Raw genomic sequence first — 19073 nt, 5'->3', positions numbered from 1 at the left:
TATTATGTCCTTTGATGAGATACAAGGAGCTAAGCTTAATGTTCATGATATCACTCTAGTTTTTCCTGTAATTTTGTTTCTAGAAATAAGAATCGGCAAGGGAAGTAGGGCCACTCTATGGGAAAGCAAAAGAAAAGCTATAGACATATTAAGAGATTCAGAAGCTGGTAATTCAGTTTTAACTTTACTGATTTTAATGTATACAAAATTTCGAAATAAAAGTCACTCAATATTATGTTGAAGATTTGTATTTCAACCTCTGTATTTCTACCTGAAAATATTTCCTTAATGCTGTCCTCTTTTTGACCATCACAAACTATCATATTCAGTACATTCTTCGAATGAAATGGTTGACAGGTACGGACATACTTTTTCCATTAGAGGTTCCCTGAGAAAAGGCGTTGAAGATCTCTGTTTCACTAGAGAATCATCAGAAAACCAGTCATCAGCTGCTTCTATAGTTTGGCTGTAACAAGAATCAGATGGTAACGTTGATGAGCTTAAGGTAACATCACTGCTATTTGTTGCTGAGCTAGTCTCTGAAGGGTCACAAATCACTTTTTTTGTTGCAAGGCAGAATTCATCTTTAGAGCGATCACTTGCTGTAAAAGAAAATTAGATTTACTATGAATGTTACATATTCATGAGCCAAATCTTAGTTATAAGGACAATGCTTCTTTTAAAAATGTATAATCTTTTTAGGATTATAATGGACAGGATGATGATCTAGTGAAAAATCTGAGTTGCTATCATCATATATACAATGTTAAACATGTAAATGGGAGTTAGCAATACTTTTATAGCAATCAAGAGTAGAAGAGTCTATCCTAAATAAAATCAACCTACAAACAGAAGAAGATTCTAAATAGGCTAGAAACCTCAGTTCTGGAATGTCCCTTAAAATCAGAAAAGACAGTTTCTTAACTACTTAAAGCTATATATGGTCCTATTTTTAAAATGAATTTAAAAAATGCATGAGTAGGCAGATTATCAAATGTTTGGTTCATAGTAGAAAGGGCTTATGAGTTAGCTTTATACCAATAAAAATAACAACTAACACTCCTATAGTGTCTTATAATTGACAAGGCAGTTTGGTAGACTTCCACATCTCATTTAGCTTCTCAGTAATTCTTCAAGGTAGTTATTATTTGCACCACTTTACGAAAGAGAAGATTGAGAATTAGAGAAAGGACTCACCACAGATCACATACAAATTGGACTTCAGTCTAGATTTTTGTTACTCTAAGTCTCATATTTCTACTACATTATTTATGCTGGCAGTTGGTATTAAAAATGTAGTTTTCAAAAAGGTCACATTTAGACAATATCCTAAAATATCTTTTACTATATTTTATATGCTAACTTTTGATATTAATGTGTAACATTAATTTTTAAAGCTGTTTTAAATACCTTGTTACATTTTATATTCAGTAGCTCTAAAATTATGTAGGAGGATACTGTTTTGAGATACTAAGACATGATATAAATGCTTTGAGATACTAAGACATGATATAAACTACGTGAAGGGTTATAAAACACTCAGGTCTTTTGACCCTCTGGCATTACTCTATGGCAATGACTATGATACCATTGGGTATAAATGGGGACAAACATTTAAATTTCACATTTTAATTTAAGATTTAACATTGTGAGTTTTGTTTTCTAAAAAATATATGCCCATTCACATACAAATAAATTAATGTTTCCCTTGAATTTTCATGGTTTTTAAAAATGCTTAGATAACATTTAGAATAGCCCCTTGATTTTTATGATGTAAATTGCTCTAAGTTGATTACAATTTCTTCTAATAAACTGTTGAGAAAAAGTACCTTTTATATGTGCTGTTTCCTGTTGTCTTTGCTCCTCCTATATAAAAAAAGTTATATGTATTTTAAAAATTGAAGTCTTAATATAATTTCTTTAATGTATTTGACTTAAACACTTATATAAGAATAACATTTTAACATAATAGATTTTTGATGGAATAATGTTTCTTTCCATGGTAAGAATTTATTTTTACCAAAATATATTGACAGAACAGAAAAAAGTGTTGAAGTGTCTATCATCTGAAAAAAATGTGGACTGGTTCAAGAAAGCAGTCTCCAGATTAGGGAATGACAGGGTGAAAGAGAGTTCAACAGGATGACTTCTCTCTAGCCTCACTTAGAGTCTCTGGGTTAGAACTGGAGAGGGCTAACAAAATAATTAGAATTCCTAGACTTACTCATTTCATTAACCACCACCAACAACAACAAAGTGAATTCTGGCTGAAGGCTTTTATAAAAATGCAACTATTCTTTTGAAGCAAATAAAACATTTGATGAAACAATACATTCCAGATGTGTTGTGAGGAGTGTGGTGGTGTAGTAGTTCTCAAACTTTAGGGCATCAGATTCATCTGGTGTGCTTGTTAAAATAATGATTCTTGGGCGTAATATCAGACCTTATTGAAATGTATTCTCTGGAAATCTGCACCATAACACATACCACAAGTGGTTCTGATTCAGGTTATCCTTCTGCCACTAGAAAAACAATGAGCTAGTTAGTGCATAGGGTGTTTGGAATAGAGTGGGTGAAATTAAGGCTGGAGAGAGAACATTGTCTCTTGTGTTCTGTGGAAACACTGTTAATACTCTGTGCTGATCTGTGTTGTCCTGCCCCCCAGGATATACATATATAGGATAAGCATGGTTTTTTACAACCAACTTCACTTCTTTGTCACTTTTACCTTTTGTTAATACAAATGCCAGTATACACCCACAGTGGCAGATAAAAATAGGAAGAGATATCTTGGGAGTGAAGGGTCCCAGCTCCATATCACACCCCCAGCCCAGGGTTCCAGTGCCATGAAGATAATATCATCTCCAAAACTTCTGGCTGTAAAAATCAGTGGGGATTGAGGCTGTGGAAGATAAAAACTTCTGGGATCCCAGGCAGTTCCTCTTAAAGGGCCTGTACACAGACTTACTCAGACTCACTCCCTCTGAGCTGCAGTATGAGTGCGGCAGATTAAGAGGCATCAGAGACATGGTAGTTTCTCCCACACAGAAGCACTGGCAGAAGCCATTGTTCCTTTCTAAGCCCTCGCCCCACAGAGCCACAGAGCCAGCAGGAGGGCACCATATCTGAGACTCCATCAATCTGGCTCACATTGTTTGCCTCACACTGGTGATTTCCCAAGGCCATGCTCCACCTAACTTTCAAGCCCACCCAGGCTATTTCCAGTGGCTTTTCTATATGAATGGCTTGTCTTGGCCCATGCTTCAGATTTTCCAAAATTCTTTCAAACCAGCCACTCCTGGCTCCAGCAAGTCCCATACTTTTCGCTATATCGCCCCAGGCCCAGCACTAGCAGCAGCCTGCCTTGGTATATAGCTTGGGTACTCCTGGGCACTTCCAAGCCTAGCATAAGTAGCAGCTATCTGCAGATTGCTTTGTAGTTTATTGCTGTGTGACCCCAGAAAGAACACAGGCAGTAACTGACCTTGGATGTGCCAACAGCAATCAAGGCTCAACTACAAGAGGAGGGTGTACACAGCACACATGGTGGGTGCACCTTGAATACCCAGCTGGGATGATAGTGGAGGCTGTGCCAGTGGACCCTAAAGGACACCTACCACATTAGGCCCCTCTGTCAAGACAGGGAGATGTAGCAGCTCTACCTAATACATAGAAACAAACACAAGGAGGCTGCTAAAATGAGGTGGCAAAAAAACATGGACCAAATAAAAGAACAGAACAAAACTCCAGAAAAAGAACTAAACAGAATGGAGACAGGAAATCTACTAGATACAAAACACTGGTTAAAGGATGCTCAAGGAAATTAGTTAGGACCTCAACAGCATAAAAAAAGATCCAGTCAGAAATGAAGGATACACTAACTGAAATGAAGAACAATTTATAGGGGAACCACAGTAGAGTGGATGAAGCAGAGAATCAAGTCAACAATTTGGAACATAAGGAGGAGAAAAGCAACCAATGAGAACAGCAAGAAGAAAAAAGCAAAAAAAAAAAAAATGAGGATAGTGTAAGGAGCCTCTGGGACAACTTCATGTACCAACATTTGCATCATTAGGGTGCAAGAAGAAGAAAAGAAAGAGTAAGAAATTGGAAATTTGAAAAAAATGACAGAAAACTTCCCTAACTTGGTGAAGGTAATAGACATACAAATCTAGGAAGCACAGAGTTCCAACAAAGTGAACCCAAAGAAGCCCACACCAAGACACATTATAATTAAAATGTCAAAGGTTAAAGACAAAGAGAGAACTTTAAAAGCATCAAGAGAAAAGCAGTTAGTTACCTACAAGGGAGTTCCCATAAAACTGTCAGCTGATTTCTCAAAAGAAACTGCATGCTAGAAGGGTTTGGCAAGAAATATTCAAAGTGATGAAAAGCAAGGACATATAATCGAGATTACTCTACCCAGCAAAGCTATCATGTAGAATTGAAGGAGAGATAAAGTGCTTCCCAGACAAGAAAAAGCTAATTGAGTTCATCACCATCAAATCAGTATCATATGAATGTCAAAGGGTCTTCTTGAAGAAGAAGATCAAAACTATGAACAATAAAATGGCAATAAATATGTATCTATCAACAATTGAATCTGAAAAACAAAACAAACATACAAGCAGAACAGAAACAGAATCATTGATACAGAGAACATTTTGATGGTTGCCAGATGGGAGGGGGGTCAGGGATATGGGAGAAAAAGATAAAGGGATTAAGAAGTACAAAAAATATAATAAAAAAATAGTGAACCTTTAACAAAAACTGTCAAAGTCAGGTAAAACAAGGAAAGAAAGTCAAAGAGCAAAGGAAACTAAAGGGACAAATGCAATATGGTATCTTGGATTACCAAGTACATTTGTGTAAAAACTCGTGAAATCCTTTACTCATATGTGGAATCTAATGAACAAACTGGACTAACAAGGAAAATGGGGACAAACTCTCAGATGGAAAGTAGGGTAACAGCTAGAGGTTGCGGGGCAAAGTAAGGGGGTAGAGGGATTAAGTAAAAAAGGAGAAAAGACTCATGGACATGGAGAATAGTGTGGTGATTGATGGGGTGAGGTGGGTGTAAGAAGACTAAATGGTAATAGAAAAAAACACAACGAAGATTAAATTTTAAAAAACTGGTGAAATCTAAAGTCTGGAATTCAGTTAATTGTAATGTGCCAATTTGGTTTCTTAGTTTTGACAAATTTACTATGGTAATTTAAGATTTTAACATTGAGATAAACTGGGTGAAAGGTATAATAGAACTCTATATTATCTTTGCAACTTTTGTATAAATCTAAAATTATTCCAAAATAAAAAGTTTACTTAAAAATCATATGCAAAAGCATAAACACACAAATTTTCCTATAATAAAAGTTAAGATGCACAAGGCCTTTATGAAGGTAGTTATAAAGCTTTATTGAAAGATATTAAAGATGACATGTAAATACAGAGAAACATCATGTTCATGGATTAGAAACTTAATAAAGAATCAGTTTTTCCCAAATTGAACTAAAACTATACTGCAGTTCTCCTCAAAATTCCAAAATAATTTCAGTAAATGCTACTAGACAGTTGGGCAAACATACGAAAAAAGTTGAAATTGGACTCCTAGTTACACCAAACACAGAAATCAATTCCAGATTGATTAAAGGCTTATGTAGTCAAAACTATAAAACTCTTAGAAAACAATATAGAAGGATATCTTTATGACTTTGGAATATGGAAGAGAATAATAAATCATAAAAGAAAGGGCTGAGAAATTAGGCTACATTAAAAATAAAAGAATTTTTGTTCCTCACATCATATCATAAAAATAGTGCAAAGGAAGGCCGTAAATTGTATGAAGAGAGAAAATAACATAACTGACAAAAGGTTAGTTATCCAGAATAAATAATTCTTTTAAGGTTTTGTAACTAAAAGACAAACACAGAAAAAGAGGCAAGATTTGAACAAGCATTTTGCATAAGAAAAAAACCATAATGGCCAATGAACTTTAGAAAAAACAATCACCTCATTTTTTAGCAGGAAAATACAAATTAAAACTACAGTGAGATATCAAGAGAATGAGAAGACAAGTCACAGTCTGGGTAAAAATGTTTACAAAAGACATATAGGATAAAAGACTCATTAAAAATATATAAAAACTCTTCAAACTCAACAACAAGAAAATGAACAACCCAATTAAAAATGAGCAAAATATTTAAACAGACACTTCACCAAAGAAGACATACGGACAGCAAATAAACATATAAAAAGATGTTCAACATCATATGTCATTAGGGAAATGCAAATTAAAACAACAAAGTACACTATATACCTATTATAATGGTGAAAATCCAAAATGCTGACTAGCAAATTCTGGTGAAGATATGAAACGGGAACTCTCGTTCATTGCTAGTGTGAATGCAAAATGGTACAGCCAGTTTGGCAGTTTCTTACAAAACTAAAAACCTCTTACAATTCTATCCAGCAACTAGGATTGTTGGTATTTTACCCAAATGAGTTGAGAACATATGTGTACACAAAAATCTGCACATGAATGTTTATAGCAGATTTATCAATAATTTCCAAAACTTGGAAGCAACCAAGATGTCCTTCAGCAAGGGAGTAGATAAGCAACTTGTGATATATCCTTACAATGGATTATTATTCAGCACTAAAAAAAAGTGCTATCAAGCCTTGACAAGTCAGAGAAAACCTTAAATGCATATTACTAAGTGAAAGAAACCAATCTAAAAGGGCTATATACTATATGATTCCAAACAGACGGCATTCTGAAAAAGGTAAAACTATGGAAACAGAGAAATGATCAGTGTTTGCCAGGGATTGGAAGGGAGGAAGGAATGACCAGACAAAGAACAAGACTTTTAGGGTAGTGAAACTATTCTGTGTGATACTATAATGGTGGATCTCCCCCTCCTTTCCTTTATCCTCCCATCTTCTCTCTCTCTCTCCCTCTCCCCACTCCCTCTATGGTTTTGACAATATACAGGGTCCAGCAGAAGTAAGGCTTGCTTGAATGTGGTTGGTAGGGTAATAATATGGGTGTAATAATTTATAGTTTTAATTTGAACATTTCACCTAAAATGTCATGTGGTGTGCTTGAGTGTGATATTGTTATGCTACAGAATTACATACTTGTGATTTTGTAATAAAAAGGGGGGTTATTGTGCTGGACCCAGTATATCATATATAATATTATATATGATACATAAACATATTTTTTCCCAAAACCCATAGAATGTGTAACACAAGAGTGAATTCTAATGTAAACTATGGACTTTGGGTGATAAGATGTGTCAATACAAGTACAGTGATGATAAAAAATGTGCCTCTCTGGATGCTGATAATGGGGGATGGTGTGGGGCAAGGGATAGTGGGAACTCTGTTTTCTGCTCAGCTTTGCTGTGAACCAAAAACTGCTCAAAAAATACATTCTACTAAGAAAACACTACAGTGAGATACTGTTACAGTCATCAGATTGTCAACAAATTAGGAGCCTAAAAATATCAATACTGTTTTGAAAACGTGGAGCAATCCTAGCACCTATTCATGCCTTAGGGAAATGGGTATCAATACGGCTACTTGGGGAAACAGTTCTGAGTTATCTAATAATATTGAACATGCACATCCCCATAAGTCAGCAGTTCTACTGTTAGATATATCCCCACTGAAATTTCCTAAAAACAAGGGACAATAATTTCCAAAACCAAAACCAACCCAGCCCTGGTTGGTGTGGCTCAGTGGATTGAACACCGGCCTGCAAACTGAAAGGCCACTGGTTCACCTTCCCATCAGGGCACAGGCCTGGGCTGCAGGTTAGGTCCCCAGTTGGGGGTGTGCGAGAGGCAACCAATCAATGTTTCTCTCCCTCTCTTCCTCCCTCACTTCCCTTCTCTCTGAAAATAAATAAATAAAATCTTTATTTAAAAAGTGTAACATCCATAACATAAATTTTGATATATTCATACAATGGAATGCCATGTAACAGTAAAAACAATGAACTAGGGGTATACGGACCAACCAGGATGAGTCTCAGAAATGTAATACTGCACAAAAAGGGAAAAGTATATTATACAAGGGGCCCCAAAACATAAAATTTAATAATACATTGTTCAAGGATCTATAACATTTGTGGTAAAATAATGAAAAGCAAGGAAATAGTTCATTCCAATTGCAGGGCAGTGGGTCCTTCAGTGAAGGGAGAAGTATGGGATGTAAGAGACAAGGACTCAGGACTCAAAGGTAGTGGTAGTATTCTATTTCTTATTCTGAGTGGTGGGTATAAAAATTCCATTTATTATTCTCTAAACTGTGTGTGTATTCTTTTTGTGTAGGTTGCGTTACACAACAAAAGCTCTTTTAGAAACTAAGTTATAGTTCTACATTAATTTAAACCATATTTTAAAAATAATTTTCATCTTCCTGCTTGTCTGTTGTAGTGAGAGAGAAGGAGGCCAGTACAGAGAGGGGGGCAGAAATAGAGATGAGAAAAAGAGGGACCATATGAAAGAGGGTCCTGTATATACTGAAACTGATTATGGCTGAGGTCAACACTGTATTATTCTTTTATACTATGTTTTCATACTATGCTTTATCTTTCCTGCTGAATTAGGTTCTTTTCAATGACTGTCAAGAGTCCTGAAGAATGATTTGTATGCACCTGTGCATTATTTATCTCTCCCACTAGACTATAAATCTCATGATAGCAAATTTCCAGTTGCCTAGAACAGTGCCTGGCACATAAGCACTTATTCATATGTAATGAATAAATATTAAAAAAACTAATGAAAATTTAGTACTCCCATACATGTACTTCTTCCATCATAGCACTCATGACATTTTTGTATTTGTCTTTTTGTATGTATTCTACATTGGATATGAAGACACCATTGTGTCAATAGTACTTAGCAAAATTCTTAGCATGTGATGGGTATCAATAAATTCAGTTAATGTTAAATGCATACATAGAAACAATTATTTCTCTGCAATGCTATCATTCAAACTATCATTCATTTGAAAGTCAGAGCTTTCTTTAATAATCTTTAGAATTGATTTGATCATTAAATCTGCCAGCTTAAAGCCCTCTGGGAATAGCAGTATATTTGTATGGTGCTCACTATGTGGCTAGGTACTATTCTGAGTGCTTTTTATGTGCTAATTCATTTAATTCCCATAACAATTCCATGGAGATGAAATCATCCTCATTTTACAAATGAGGAAATTGAGACACTGACAAGTTAAGTAACTTGCCTAAAATTACACAGCTAGTAGTGACAGAGCAAGGATTTTAACCTCTTTAATCTATGTTCTTGATCACAATCTCACAATGCCTCCAGTGGATCTGTAGAGCCTATAGGGTAAAATCCAAAGTCCTTAAACTGCAAATGAGGCTCCATCTCCAGGGTCTTTTCCCACCATTGGCCTCTTTTATAAATCAGGTGTCCAACCTGCAGCCCAGGACGGCTATGAATGCGGCTCAACACAAAATCGTACATTTATTTAAAACCTTTTTTTTGCTCATCAGTTTTCATTAGTGTTTGTATATTTAATGTGTAGTGCAACACAACTCTTCTTCTTCCAGTGTGGCCCTGAGATGCCAAAAGGTTGGGCATCCCTGCACATTATAAAGTTTTTCTGAACATGTTACTTCTTTCAGAGTTGGAAAGCCTTTGAACACACTGTCCGTTGCTCTCTCTCCTGGCAAACTTCTATTCACTTTTCAAAACCCAGCTAAAAATGTCTTCTCTGTGAAGCCTTTCTTTAATTTATACTTCTTTGTCTACATTTCTTCAATTTTGTGGCTCTTATCACATTATAATTTTTAGTTTGTATGTTTTTCTTTTCTTCTAACTTTGGGTTCATCTAGGTCTGGACTCATGTCTTATTTGCTTATGTAGACTCAGGGCCAAAACTAGAATTGCTATATTTAAGGCACTCAAAAAATGTTTGTTAAATGAATGCATAAACACTGAGTTCAACTTGAGTTCAATATTCAAGATGCAAAGTGAAACTTTGACATATTATTATTTTGTTGCTATTTTACTATTAATGTTATAAAACCACTAAACTGTGTGTTTTGTTTAACTATATCATACTTTTATGTTTCTACTGGTCTCTCCCTTATTTACTTAGCAGTGTTTTGACACTTATGTAGTACAGAGTTAATTAGGGTTCTGCCTTTCACACTTGCACTAGCTAGCACCTTGAATGTAGGGTTCATATCTTACTATCCTCAATGGGGGGAGATACAGAGCTTGGGATATAATGAAGGCTTAATAAAGCCTTTGTTTTTATTAGTGGGTTCCAGTAGATTATATGCTTATCTGAGTATCCTCTTATCTCCAAATCTCTTTCCTCTGATAGGCCTGGCAATTTGGCTTTGTTTTTCTTAGCCATTTATCCTCGCCATAACAATATGGAGAATATAGGTTCTCAGGCTAGAGATTTAGTGAAGCAACTATAGGAGACATTTTCATTTATTTTTTCAGTGTCCTATAATGTAAACCATAACTAGTTCGGGTAATTTAGATTTAGCTCATGTTATGGTCCCTCAGATTAAAAAATAACAGTAGATAAAATTGAAAGATAACAATGCTAATGATATGGTATCAAAAAAATTATTTGAAAAAATTTTACTCTACCTGTAATTGAAATGTTCCTGTATGAAAATTTCGAGAAATAAAAACACACTGAGAATGAGATTTACTCTTTGCCTCTGATGGTCTTTGGCTGCATCTCTCATCAGTTGCTTTGAATTCGGAACTTTGAAATATTTCTCTGAAAAATATTTTATAGAGAATATTATTAAAATGAATTAGTTTATTTATAATAGTTACACATAAGGGTGTAAAAATAGAATAAATATTACTACATATTTATTATTTTTAAAAATTTTTGTTGTATTTTTTCTACTGCCATTTAACCCCTTTATACCCCGTTCCCCCTGCAATCACCACACTGTTGTCCATGTCCATGAGTCCTTTTTCCTTTTTGCTCAATCTCCCCACCCCTATTTATTTTTAAAAGCATGAATAAGCTTATATATTGTCTTCTCATATGATACAGATTTCATTGTACCTATTTTATTCATAGAATGTAAATTAAGCTACTTCTTATGCAGGGTTAATATTTACAGTTTTAAGATCAACCATGAATTTTTAAATATTTTTAAAAATGTTTAAATTACAGTTTATATTCAATATTATTCTGTATTGGTCTCAGACAGGCAGCACAGTGGTTCGAAAATCATGTACTTTACAGAGTGGTTTCCCCAATATTTCAAGTATCCACCTACATAGTTATTACAGTATTATTGGCCCCAAACACAGTTGTTACAATATTATTGACTATATTCTCTATGCTGTAATTTATATCTCTGTGACTGTTCTATAACTACCAATTTGTATTTCTTCATCCCTTCACTTTTTGCACCCAGCCCCACCAACAGTCTGTTTTCTGAGTCTGTTTCTATTTTGTTTTTTATTTTGTCTTTAGATTCCATCTATAAGTGCAGTCATGTATAACCATGAGTTTTTAATTTTTTTTCTGGTTGTGAGATAATTAATTGACTGTAATGTTAAGTAGTTTCTTCATAAAATTGTCCTTAATGACAGAGGAAATTAAGTGAGATGAAATTCAATGGTCAATTTTATGTTTAATCATATCTCATACAAAGTTAAATGGCAGGAAACTGAACTGAAACTAATGATTTACAAAAGAAGAGAATCTGTGACATTTACCCATGCAACCACAGGTAATTCTAAGAGAGAGTTTAAAATAATAAAGCAGCAAGTAAAACCCCAGATGATCAAAGACAGTTATGTATAAGGGAATGTAGTTTCTAACAGTTATTCGGAACTTAATGACTTAAATAATAATAACGTTAACTGCCATTTCCTCTTCCAGAGATACTAGAGAATTTCCAGATTAACTAAAGAGTCTATATTGTGTTACTTAATGAGGTATTAACAATTAGGGTTCATTCATTCATTGAATTCAATTTACTGAATGAATATTTTTTGAGTACTTACTATGTGTCAGGCATTGTGCTGGGCATTGTATATATAGTGGTGAAAGAAAAGAAAGACAGTCACTATCCTCATAGAACTGCCATTGCTCTCATGGAGCTTAAAAACTAGTAAGGCAGACAGACAATAAAGTAATCACAAGAAAGTGAAAAATTACAAGTGTGGAAAGTGTCATCAAGGAAAGCTACTCGGTACTATGTGAGCACAATATAACAAAGGGAATTAATGTGGTTAGAGAGGTCAGGGAAGACTTTTCTGAGGAAGGGATGATTGAATTGGACATCTGAAGAAAAAGTAGTAGTTATTAGAGTGTGATGGAGAAGGAGAGATGGGGGAGTAAGAATATTCCAGTCAGAGAGAAACTCAAAGCCAAACATCTAGTGGCCAGATTAGAACAAGTGTAGCGGAAACACAGAAAGCAAGAGGGAAAGTGGTAGATGAAATCAGGGAATATGCATGGGAAGACCATGCAGGGACTTAAAAGTCCTGTGGTTTTTGTCTTTGTCCTAAAAACAGTGGGAAGTCCTTTATGATATAGTAGAGATAGGGCACAAGGGAGGAGTCTCTTGATCAGATTTGTATTTGGACAATGCCTGGATTACGTGTGCAGAAGAGATTAGGGTGCAAGGGGAATAGTGAGGATAGGGATCAGTTAGGACTCCTGTTGCAGTAGTCTATGTGGGAGATGATGATAACTTGGGTAAGGTGGTGGCAGTGGCAGTGGGAGTGGGAGTGGACACTGCAGGCTGGTGTCCGCATCACTCAGGGTCACTGACCTCTTTTTCCCTAGAGGAAAAATGTCAATAGCCAACACAATAGCTGTGCGGTGTGAATGAATCAAAATTATACCTATTTTTTGTCTGATTGGCAAAAAATATATGTTTTCACGTGCCACAGAATTTTAGTAATTAGTTTATATGTGCCATAAGATAAAAAAGGTTGAAAATTGCTCTTCTAGCCTACAAATTCCTGTGTAGTCTGGACCCTATCTACCCCTTCAATTTCATCATTTTCCTCCTAGTACAGTTTATTCACTCTGGCCTTTCTAGTTACCAAACAGTACCAATATTATTCCCACCTGGGGTCTTTGAAATTACTATCTCTTCAGTTTCTAAAGCTCTTCCACAAGGTCTTCACATGTCTGTCTCCTTTTCACTCAGCTCTCGGATTAAATACTGCCCACCCAAAAAGACATTCCCTGACCACTTTATTTGTTCATTATCTGTCTCCTCCCAGTGTCACTGCAAGTCTATGAGACAGAAAATTTGTCTGACTTGTTCACAGAACAAAGGCAGGCACCCAATAAATATTTGTTGAAAGATTGAATGAGTGAATAATTTCTAGTTTCTAATTCGTGCATGTAGATAATAAGTATTCATTTGCTGAGATAGAAAACACTGCAAGAGTGTGTGGGAAGACCATGTTACAATTTATATTTTTTAAACATCAAAGAAAATACTAAACTGATTAAATATTAAAACCTCCAAATTTTACAGAGAATCCAAGATGGCTGTGGAGTAGGTGGATATGACATTTATCTCCTCCCAGGACAAAACTGGAATCAAAACTAAAAAATAGAACATTCAACCTGAATGACCAAGTGAAGACTTGTTGAAGAGAAGTCTTATAACCAAGGATTTACAGAAGAAGCCACATTGAGACTGGTAGGAAGGTGGGGGGAGACATGAAAAGGGCTAAGTTCATGTCCATGGGCAGAGAGATACCTCAGCTGCAAAGGTTCCTTTTGAGAAGTGTGGAGTCTCAAACCCAAGCTGGACTCCCCAGGACAGAGCACCAGAGCCAGAAAGAGGCACCCACTCAACACTTGGCTATAAAAATCATGGAGGATTCTACCCACCAGGGAGAGACACAGTTCTGCTAGAGACACACGTGAGCCCTTAAAGGGCTAATGCACAAAATCTCATTTACAGCCACTCACCTTGGCTCTGGCAAAGGGAGGGTGGAGCAGACTGGAGTCATGTGAAGAGAAACTGAGGTTTGTGGCTCTGAAGAGAGAGCTGAAGGGACAGCTTCCAGGCTCACTGAGATGAGTTCTTCTCCCACACTGCAGATGACATCATTCTTGACTGGAGCACCCCCACTCCATATGGCATCAGCCTGGGGGAATGCAACAGCCCCACCCTATAGACTGCCTATTGACCCACCCTACAAAGTCCTGCTGAGAAGTCAGCTGCCTGGGCTGGGGCATAGAGGTCTGGGCACACTCAGGGGGTGTTAGTGACTGAGTTGTGTAGATTTGGGGCAGAGGCCATTATCCCCACTATCCTGTGAACCTGACTGGTGCCTGCCCCTCATGGGAGACCTGCTAGCCCCACTCTCTGGGCCCCTGGTGGCCCCACATTCCCAACTCCTGGTGGCTCCACCCCAACAAGGTCTGGGCAGAATCCAGGACAGACTGAGTTGTGTGGCTCTGGGCTGGGGACCACTCCCCCTTCCCCCAGGCCTAACTGGTACCTCCCCCTCATGGGAGATCCTCTAGCCCCATCCCCACAACTCCTGACAGCTCCAACCTAATGAGAGCAGGCTCTGGGCAGAATCTGGAACAAACTGAGTAGTGTGGCTCTAGGACAGGGGACATTTTTCCCTCACATGCCTGACTGGTACAGAGCCCCTCTGCACACAGGCAAATCTTGGTCTGTTTAAACCTGATAAATTCTGCTGGCCTCACACTGACAACTCCCTGAGACCTTGCCCTGCCACAATGGTATGCAAGCACTAGGCCCATAGCAGCTAGACTTGATATACCCTGGGATATTTGCTGAATGGCCTCAGACCTTGCACTGACACTAAGTTTAAACCTGTATTGATCTGGTAAACACCATGTGACCCAACCCGGTGGCTCACTGAGAACCTACATCATGCAACATAAGTACTGCCAGAGGCTCTTTCAGTGACTAAGCCTAATAGGCAGCTGGCAGGTGGAGGCACCCAGAGGTAGGTGGAGGCAGGTGGAGGCAGGTAGAGGCAGATCTCAGGGTGCCTTGGGAATTTTTCACACCTGCTTCTGGGCCCAGTGCTGGTAAAAAAAACAACCTTGGAGCACAGCTGGTTCTTCCCTTGCACACCCAGGCCTAGCATAGGCAGGCATAAACTGTGAATCACTTTGTAGCTCCAAACAGGTTTCTCAGGGCCAGTCACAGGTAGTGTCTGACATTGATCTGCACTAGAGTCTTTCCCAAGAGACCACAGAATCAATGCACAAAAAGTCCAGTTTCAGACAATATTAGAGCAAGCTTCAATTAGCTTCTCAGGTGGCATATGCAAAGGGAGATCTCAGCAGGTTTCAGATCCTGCTGAGAAGAATTTCACTTTGTATGTTCAGCACCTGCACAGCATAACCTACATTGTGGTTGTGGTTGATTCTCACAGTAAGCAAGCCTGAGAGTCAAACCCATGTACGAATGGGCCAATAGCAATTAAGAATCAATTACAACAGGAGGGTCCACATACCCACACAAGGGACATTCCTAGAGCCCCCAGCTCAGGTGATAAGGAGACTGCATTACTGGGTCCCACAGGACACTTATTATGTAAGGCCCCCTACCAAGACTGGAAGTCATAGTAAATCTACCTAATACACAGAAACAGAGATAAAGAGGTACCACTTGGGGAGACAAGATATATACAGGGAGAGACTGAAGTTTACAGCATCAAGGAGAACAGAGGCCATTATCCCTTTGCTGAGCCCTCACCCAGTAGGCTGGTGCCATACTGAGCATCCATCAAACTGGCTAACATTGTGTGACCCACCTTGGAGATCCACAGAGGCCCCCCCCCATTTATAAGCCCACCCAAGCTGCTTTTCCATAAGAATGTCTGGTCTTGCTCCTAAATCCTGTCAAGTAAGCAATAGCTGGCTGTAGTGAGTCCTAATGGCATCCAGATTAGAGGCACAGCTTGGCTTCACCCGGGAATGTCCAAGCCCAGCACAAGTAGCAGCCATCTAGGTTGCTTTACAGCTCAGGCAGGGTGAACCTGGGCAAAACACAGGTGGGAGCTGACCTGGGCCTGTACCACCCAGGAAACCCCAGGAACAACACACCAAGTGGACAGCTACAGAATATGTTGGAGCACCACCACCCTGCCCCTGCACAGCTGATCCTCCACAGAATTTGGACTTTGGTGGTCAGTGGTCACAGACAGTCCTTGTAGCTGACTGGCCTGGGTAAATCCCTCCCATTGATGTGCCAACAGCAACCAAGGCTCAGCTACAAGAGTGTGTACTCAGCCCACACAAAGGGCACACCATGAGTACCCAATTTGGGTGATAGGGAAGGCTGGGCCACTGGACCCTATAGGACACCTACTACATCAGGCCACAGTACCAAGAAATGGAGTCAAAGCAGTGCTACCTAATACATGGAAACAAACACAGGGTGGCTGCCAAAACAAGGAGACAAAGAAACATGGTCCAAATGAAGAACAGTTCAAAACTCCAGAAAAAGAGCTAAATGAAATAGAGATAAGCAACCTATCAGGCGTAGAGTTCGAAACACTTTATAAGGATGCTCAAGGAACTTAGTAGGACCTCAGCAGCATAAAAAAGACCAAGCCTGAAACAAAAGATACACTAATTGAAATACAGAACAATTTATAGGGAAACAACAGAATGGATGAAGCTGAGAATTAAATCAATGATTTGGAACATAAGGAAGAAAAACACAACCAATCAGAACAACAATAAGAAAAAATAATCCAAAAAAGTGAGGATAGTATAAACAGCCTCTGGGACAACTTTAAGAGGTCCAACATTCACCTCCTAGGGGTGTCAGAAGGAGAAGAGAAAGAGCAAGAAATTGAAAATCTATCTGAAAGAATAGTGAAAGAAAACTTCTCTAATTTGGTGAACAAAATAGACATGAAAGTCCAGAAAGTGCAGAGTCCAAATTATGATGGATGCAAAGAAGTCCACTCCAACCCACATCATAATTAAAAGGTCAAAGGTTAAAGATAAAGAGAGACTTTTAAAAGCAAAAGAAAAGAAGTTAGTTACCAGAAGGTTGCCATATGGGAGTGGGGAGAGGGAGAATGGATGAAGAGGTAAGGGGATTAATAAGTACAAATAGGTAGGTACAGAATAGCTATGGGGATGTAAAGTATAGTATAAAAAATAGAATAGCCAAAGAACTTATACGCATGACCCATGGACATGAACAATGGTGTGGGGATTATCTGAGGGAGTGGGGGGGTACTGTGTGGAGGTGGACAAAGGTGGAAAAATTAGGACCACGGTAATAGCATAATCAATAAAATACCATTAAAAAAAAGAGAAATGTGCCCCAGATGAAAGGAGAAATCTCCAGAAAAAGAGCTAAATGAAATGGAGGCAATAATTTATCAGATATAAAGTTGAAAAAAATGATTATAAGGATGCTCAAGGAACATAGTGATAACTACAAGCAACTTAGTGAGAACTTCAAAAGCATGAAAAAGACATAGAAACCATTAAAAAAAAACCAGCCATAAGTGAAGAACACATTATCTGAAATAAAGAATACACTAGAAGAAATAAGCAGTAGTTTGAATGAAGCAGAGATTCAAATTAGTGATTTGGAAGACAAAGTAGCAGGAAACACACAATCAGAGTAGCAAAAAGAAAAAATAGAATTTAAAAAATGAAGATAGTTTAAGTAACTTTTGTGGACAACATGAAGTGTAACAACATCTTTATTACAGGGGTACCAGAAGGAGAAGATGGAGAGCAAGGGATCAAGAACCTATTTGAAGAACTAATGACCAAACACTTGCTTAACCTGGTGAAGGAAAAAGACATACAAATCAAGGAACCACAGAGAGTCTCATATAAGATGAACCTAAGGAGGCGCACACCAAGACACATCATAATTAAAATGGCAAAGGTTAAAGACAAAGAGGGATTCCTAAAAACAGCAAAAGAAACACAGTTACCTACAAGGGAGCTACCATAACACTGACAGCTGATTTCTCAGCAGAGACATTTTAGGCCAGAGGGTTTGGCATGAAATATTCAAAGTGATGAAAAGCAAGGATGTACAAACAAGACTAATTTACCAAGCAAGGCTATCATTTAAAATTGAAGGAGAAATAAAGAGCTTCCCAGACAAGAAAAGCTAAAGGAGTTTGTTACCACCAAACCAGTGTTACAAGAAATGTTAATTAGCCTTGAAAAAGAGAAGGAGGAAGGAAGGAAAGAAGAGGTGGAGGACTAAAAGAGAAGAAGACAACAACAGAGAAACAGTTAAAAGTATTAAATGATAATAAGTACCTATCAATAATCCCTTTAAATGTAAATGGCTAAAATGCTCCAATCAAAAGACATAGGGTAGTTGAATGGATAAGAAAACAAAGCCCATGTATATGTTGTCTATAAGAAACCCACCACAAAATGAAAGATACACAGACCAAAAATAAAGGGATGGAAAAAGATATTTCATGCAAATGCAAAGGAAAAAAAGCTGGGGTAGCAATACTTATGCCTGACAAAAGAACTTTAAAACAAAGGCTATAATAAGGACAAAGAAGGACAGCATATAATGATAAAGGGAGCAGTCCAACAAGAGGATATAACCCTTGTACACATATATGCACCTAACATAGGAGCACCTAAATAAGTAAGGCAAATTTTAATGGACATAAAGGGAGAGATTGACAGCAATACAGTCATAGTATGGTTTTTTTCCTTTTTAAAAAATGTTATTTATTCATTTTTAAAGAGAAGGGAAAGGAGGGAGAAAGAGGAAGAGAAACATAAATGTGTGGTTGCCTCTCAAGCACCCCCTACTGGGGACCTGGCCCGCAATCCAGGCATGTGCCCTGAATGGGCATCGAACTGGCAACAAATTTTTCACAGGCTGGCACTCAATCCACTAAGCCACACCAGCCAGGGCATAGTATGGGATTTTAACACCCCATTGATATCAATGGATAGGGCTTTCAGACAAAAATAAATCAACAAGGAAACACTGGCCTTAAATGACACACTAGATTAGCTACATTTCATTGATATCTTCTGAGCATTTCATCCCAGAGCAGCAGAATATACAT

At 37.7% G+C, this 19073-nt stretch overlaps 1 protein-coding gene across 1 annotated transcript in view; it reads right to left on the bottom strand.

The window, feature by feature from the left end:
• Positions 1-234: 234 nt before the first annotated feature.
• The window catches only part of C3H1orf185 (chromosome 3 C1orf185 homolog), a 31102-nt gene continuing 12263 nt past the window's right edge, over positions 235-19073 (bottom strand). The window contains exons 3-5 of the mRNA XM_024571026.2: positions 10644-10779; positions 1830-1866; positions 235-602 (exon numbers count right to left, since the gene is read on the bottom strand). Coding sequence (XP_024426794.1) covers positions 310-602; positions 1830-1866; positions 10644-10779 — 466 coding nt within the window. The 3' untranslated portion in view covers positions 235-309. The remainder of the gene's footprint in view (positions 603-1829; positions 1867-10643; positions 10780-19073) is intronic.

Source organism: Desmodus rotundus, chromosome 3 (assembly GCF_022682495.2).
Source record: "Desmodus rotundus isolate HL8 chromosome 3, HLdesRot8A.1, whole genome shotgun sequence".
NCBI lineage: Eukaryota > Metazoa > Chordata > Mammalia > Chiroptera > Phyllostomidae > Desmodus > Desmodus rotundus.
Note: the sequence above shows the minus strand (reverse complement) of the source record. Positions and strands in the feature narration are given on the sequence as shown.